This window comes from Austrofundulus limnaeus, unplaced genomic scaffold, assembly GCF_001266775.1.
Source record: "Austrofundulus limnaeus strain Quisiro unplaced genomic scaffold, Austrofundulus_limnaeus-1.0 Scaffold25, whole genome shotgun sequence".
In the NCBI taxonomy this organism is placed as follows: domain Eukaryota; kingdom Metazoa; phylum Chordata; class Actinopteri; order Cyprinodontiformes; family Rivulidae; genus Austrofundulus; species Austrofundulus limnaeus.
The window spans coordinates 2,663,684-2,665,589 of NW_013952427.1; the positions used below are offsets into that span (position 1 = coordinate 2,663,684).

General features: G+C 34.8%; 1 protein-coding gene across 1 annotated transcript in view; it reads left to right on the forward strand.

The window, feature by feature from the left end:
• Positions 1-1,906, forward strand: part of unc13a (unc-13 homolog A (C. elegans)) — a gene marked incomplete in the record, with an annotated part of 63,516 nt that overhangs the window by 51,193 nt on the left and 10,417 nt on the right. The window contains 2 exon segments of the mRNA XM_014004609.1: positions 392-448; positions 553-633. Of these exon segments, the coding sequence (XP_013860063.1) occupies positions 392-448; positions 553-633 (138 nt within the window).

Here is a 1,906-nt window from a genome sequence, read left to right on the forward strand (position 1 = left end):
GTGTGTGTGTGTGTGTGTGTGTGTGTGTGTGTGTGTGTGTGTGCATGTTCTCCACAACATAAATGTGTAAACTTTCTTTCCCTCACTATCAGCTGAGTCATTTTTCCTTCTTTGTTTCTGAAATGTCTACTGTGTTTGTGTGTTTCTGCAACAGTTTGTTGTGAAATGAATAAAACACAGAATAATGTGAAAGCAGCTCTTGAAGGGAAAAAGTAGTGTGACGTGTGTAAAGCAGCTGTTTGTGTGTGTGTGTGTGTGTGTGTGTGTGTGTGTGTGTGTGTGTGTGTGTGTGTGTGTGTGTGTGTGTGTGTGTCAGAACCGTTGCTGTCCTTTGTGTCATGTTAATAACAAAGCTTTATCTACCTCTACTTCCTCTTTCTGCTTCTTTCAGGGCACTCAGCTCATCTTCAATGCTGCCAAGGAGCTGGGACAGCTGTCCAAGCTGAAGGTACAGCATGTTTTAACCCAGTTATGTTCTCTAACTGAGGTTAGAATCTCTTGGAGGGATTAGTCACTGTGTTTTGTGTTTGTTTTTTTTCCCCTCCTGTTTAGGAGCACATGGTTCGTGAAGAGGCCAAGGCTTTGTCACCCAAACAGTGTGCTGTAATTGAGCTGGCTCTGGACACCATCAAGGTAAATGTGTTTCACCATGCAGTTTGCACATAAGGTAATAAAACAAGAGCATGTTTGTTTCATATGTGGACATTAATCACCCAACTGTCATAAAACCTGAAGTTTACAACATGTCACACTGATTTTTTTTTTCAATATTTAAAGCTGCACAGGCTGATTACAGATTTAACTGATTTTCCAGGGTCTTTATTGACTTTGATTTGTAAGTATAAACTTTTAAGCAATGTGGCAAAGACAGAAACGATAGTTTAATCCTGATGAAAATCTGTTTTTTTTAAAGCTGCAGCTTYCAATCAGTTTGTCATGACGAGCTGAGTCAGTTAAAAGGAAGGACGGTGTGAGGTTTAAAATGATAGTGAATCAGACTCAGATTTACTAGAAATAAATGTTTAAATAAATTCTTTAACACTAAACCCAAAAATTTATAATGAAATTAAATTTGTCGGAGTCACAATGACTATTTTTTTAGTCGAAACAACATCCTCACACTCTGCCACTTGCAGTGTTTGGAACTATTATTGAGTGAATGCTTATCAAACATTCTCATTATTCAAACGATCMCTTCTTCTGCCGTATATTTTTTGATACTTCTGTCGTTCCACAATGTTTGTGCTGTTTCAACTATTTATATATCAAACTGTTCAGCTCTTTCAGGACATTCTGGCTATGACTTTTTGGACTTCAGCAATTTATACTCTTTTTTTTCTTTCTCATTGAAAATGAATGACGGTGTCTTCAACACATTTAAAATCCTTCAAAAATAATTATAAATCTTTACTGTACACCTTTAGTTCTGGTTCTGTTATTTTAACTTCTTTATGCTAATTTAAGCTTCCATCAGCTTCTTTTTTAATTTTTTTCCCTTGTTTTACAGTCATCTTTCTGTTTTTTTCAACTTCTTCTGCTAATTTAAACCATTTTGTGCTTCTTTCAGCTGCTTTTTTAAGACAATGACAGCTAATTTGACCTTTTTTTATAGCTAAATTCACCTTCTTGTGGAAATTTACTGCTTAATTCAGCAAATGTGCTTTTTTCTTTATCTAAGCTTTTTCAGCCACTTTTCTGCTAAGTTCAGATTTTTTGGCTATTTTACAACAAATTGCAATTTTTTTCTGCTAAAATCTTCCAGCCTTAAGCATTCATGGTGTATTTTTGCAGAAAATGCAAATTCTCTAGTTATATATATTTTTTCAACTTCTATGTGTTTTTTATTATTTTTTCTTAGTATTAATATTTTACATCTTGAGATCCAGTTGTGATTTAAATTAACTGG